The 3,700-nt window shown below is 34.8% G+C and overlaps 1 protein-coding gene across 1 annotated transcript; it reads right to left on the reverse strand.

The window, feature by feature from the left end:
* Positions 1–2,371: 2,371 nt before the first annotated feature.
* On the reverse strand, positions 2,372–3,341 carry LOC144558447 (protein LIGHT-DEPENDENT SHORT HYPOCOTYLS 5-like). Its single transcript, XM_078307290.1, has one exon. The coding sequence runs from the start codon at positions 3,257–3,259 to the stop codon at positions 2,657–2,659; it is 603 nt and encodes a 200-aa protein (XP_078163416.1). The 5' UTR covers positions 3,260–3,341; the 3' UTR covers positions 2,372–2,656.
* Between the last annotated feature and the right edge of the window lie 359 nt (positions 3,342–3,700).

The raw sequence follows: 3,700 nt of genomic DNA on the forward strand, positions 1-3,700 counted from the left end.
GCCTAACTAAAACGAATTTGAGGTCCCAACATGTTAAGAAGCTAGAAAAATATGTTTCTATATTTTTGCACCATTATTAACTTTGAACGGTACTATTAATTGAAACCGGTACACACCCAACTCCAATTAAAAATGAAAAGAATGCGTGACATAAGCGACGGTACTGGCTACATTGAACTTTACTGGTATGCTGTCGTGGGCTTGGCAATATCCATGTCTAGATAAAATAAAGCTCAAGTCCTACCTATACTCTATACATAACAAATTAGGATATGTGCTTGAGCGTGGCTTTACTAATCATGCACATATTTTTCCTAGTTTATAGGAGAATTTTTTTTTGCCAGGTACCCTTGTGTCCTCTAATTATTATTTTTTTTGCCAGGTACCCTAGGTGAAGTTGCTCTTGCTCAAGGTTTTTATTATTGGCTTTTTAAAGCTCTTATATTGGATTATATGTTTGCAAAGTAAAACATCATTATAGTTAAACTCAGTAAAAAAAAAAAAATGGTACCTATGTATATATCTTTTACTGAGTACAAGCTCGTGATCACACACAGTATATTTTCATGCGTAGTCTACAGTTAAAAGAACATGTCATTACAATTATGCTACAACCTTAATGAAGAAAAAAATAAAAAATAAAAGAGACAGATATGCATGGAACAATTTGCATTAATTCGTTGCGATAAACTATACTACTACTACTATTATTATTATTATTATCACATTTTGATTATGTTAAATGCGCAAAAGCAAATACAATATTGCTATGTTGTTTTTACAATCAAATTAATTGCTTACTGCAAGGAAAACTATTACAACCAAATTCTCTATTGCAAAATTATTTTAACGCAACTAATTTATTTTCATTACAACAAAAAAATTGATTGCCCACCTAGCTTGTAATTAAATGATGTAGTGCAAAATGCAGCAATTGCATGTAAATTAATCCTTTTGTACCGTTGCACCCCAAATATATATATTTCCAGTACGCAAACAGCCCCAAAAATGACCAAAAATTACTCTTCGGTGTTAAACTACCTTGGTGAGGAAATAGGCAAATCGAAGTAATGATGTTGATTTTTAAAAAATCACTATTTTGAATGGTTTTGAATTTTTAGATTAAGTGATATTCTTTCTATCTAAAAATTAGTAAAATAAAAAAGTTTGTAAAAAATGTAAAATTTGATTTACAAATAGTCAAATACATTTTCATATGAAGATCATGTTGAACGGTTTAGATTCACTTTAGACTTTGAAATAAGAGATATTGATACATAGTACAAATCAATCTGCGTTATATATGCATTGTATCATAGTCTTACACTATCCTTAAGTGTTAAATTTGCACACTATCCTTAGTGTTAAATTTGTACTCCCAGCTAAGATTGCATCCTGCATAAAGTAAACTTGCATGAGGCAATATGCATGGTTTCCTACTTTCCTGATTTCATACACATGTAGAACTATTCATATTAGTAGCTTCTCTGTGTACCTTTTGACCTTTTCTCTCTTACTTTTAGCTACACTTCACAACGTTTACAAGCTACGTACAGACCAAACCTACACATAACAGTTCATAAATGTACCACACAGTGGAGTCGGTACTTTATTTAGTGATCAAGTACAACACATGAATACAAGGTTTTCCATTATTAGAAGATGCGTTTATCTAATTCTGATTTACATATTTTATTTCTCATTAGCAATACTTGTGACACATATATCTACATGTATACATGCTTCCCCAATCATTGCTTGTCAAATCATCTATTTCAAGTTGTAAAATGTAAAGCCCTTACGTCCCCTTTGCCCCCCTTTAACACACACACACACATATATATATTACCAAATATATATATATACCAAAACCATCGTAGCAAAATAAAAAAGAGAGATCACAATTAACTTCAAAGTTCAAACTTCAAAGACGCTTAATTTAAACCATGGCTAGCAAATTATAAGATCTAATTATAACCTAATTATGAAAGAGTAGGTTATGCGTCAGACGCTCTAAATTCTTATAAAAGTAAAACCAATGTTAGAATATTAATTTCTCATAATTAAGAAATCATACTGCAGAAAGATCGATTGAACTTTACGCTAACACAATTAAGTTAAAGTACCACATGACATGATTAACTTGTGTTTATTTTCAACTAGATATTCACAGAATGACACTTAATGAGATCGATCCTTAATTATAGAGGTACCAGTGTACCAGAGGGTACAAGGAATCGACATAATTACAAGAAGAAGAAGAAGGTACTACCGTTACAACCTAATTAAATATCTAGCTAATAGCTAGCTAGAAAGTACTCTTAAGACCAATTTATCAGAGTACGTACCTAGATCATGAGTTCTTTGACTTCTTTCCATGTATGCACAGAAACTAGTCACAAAAGCTGTAAAAAACCTAATTAACCTACTTCTCTTTCCTTCTACTAATTAATTAAGATCCTTGTTTTCTTTCTTCCATTGGTGAATTTCACAGGAGTTATATGTGAACTTCCTGCAACTAGCTAGTCTAAGAATGCAAATAGGAAAGAGCAAAGAAAACCAAAACAGAAAAAAAAAAAACTTACATTATAGTATTGTACTAGCTCCCTAAAATTAAACCAGATTTATAAAATCCTAGCTAGCTAAGTGCAGAAAACTATAACCGGTATGTGCCAATGCCGACACCGTAAAACACTGTGTCGCTCGGCATCTGCCCGAATAATCCCATACCAAAATTACCACTAAAGGCCTGAAAAGCTCTCATCTCCTGCGTTTCTTCCTGCATCAACTGAGGTGGCCTTTCTGTAATTTCCTCCAACTCCATTCCAACTTTAGCTTTCTTACTCTTCTTCTTCTTCCCTTTGTAGGAGATGCCACGAGCCCGGGCCTGGGCATCTCTGATGCCTCTCAGATAGAGCCTAACGGCACGGGTTGCAAATGGATTCGATTCACGGGGCCCGCCGGACTCTTCATATGCTGCCCGGAGTCGGCCCACAAGGGAGTCAAGGCTGCCCCAGGCTTGGCGTAAAGGGCACGAACAGGGGGTAGGTGGGTTCGGGCAGCCAAAGAAAGCACAGGTTGCCACATGGACCCGGGTCTTCCCGGAGCGGTCCACGTGGTGAAGAAATTCTAGCACATGAGCCCCACTACACCGGGAGAGGGAAAGAGGTGGCCGATGGTTTACAAGGTATTCACTGAAAGCACGCCAGTCGCGGCGCTTCTGCGATTCGTACCGGCTTGGTCGGACCGGTTCTGGCATTTCTTTCCTTTTTGCTGTTTGTCTATATTTGAGAGAAGAGAGCAGAAGGAAGAAAAGGGGAATGGGGCTTCTTGTGTGGGGGTTTTCTTGAACAGCAACACATACTGATGCAGAGAGAAATAAATAGGCGCAAAAGCAAGGTCGACATGCTTTGATCATGTATAGTTTGTACTTGGGGCAATTAGGTTTGCCGGGTAATTAATTGAAACACAATCACAAAATATTTATGTTTATTATTTGAAGAACGATAATTTTAATATATATTCAAACTTTTATTGTATATTTAACTTATATTGTGTTTTTATAATGCATATCTAAAATTTTAATTAAATATGATGTGTATTGAATTTAAGTGAATTTTATATTTGCTTAGTTATATAAGAAGGGATTTACTTACACCTTTTTTTTGGTGACACTGAATTATATTCTACATTTTCAAAA

Source organism: Carex rostrata, chromosome 8 (genome assembly GCF_964058835.1).
Source record: "Carex rostrata chromosome 8, lpCarRost1.2, whole genome shotgun sequence".
In the NCBI taxonomy this organism is placed as follows: domain Eukaryota; kingdom Viridiplantae; phylum Streptophyta; class Magnoliopsida; order Poales; family Cyperaceae; genus Carex; species Carex rostrata.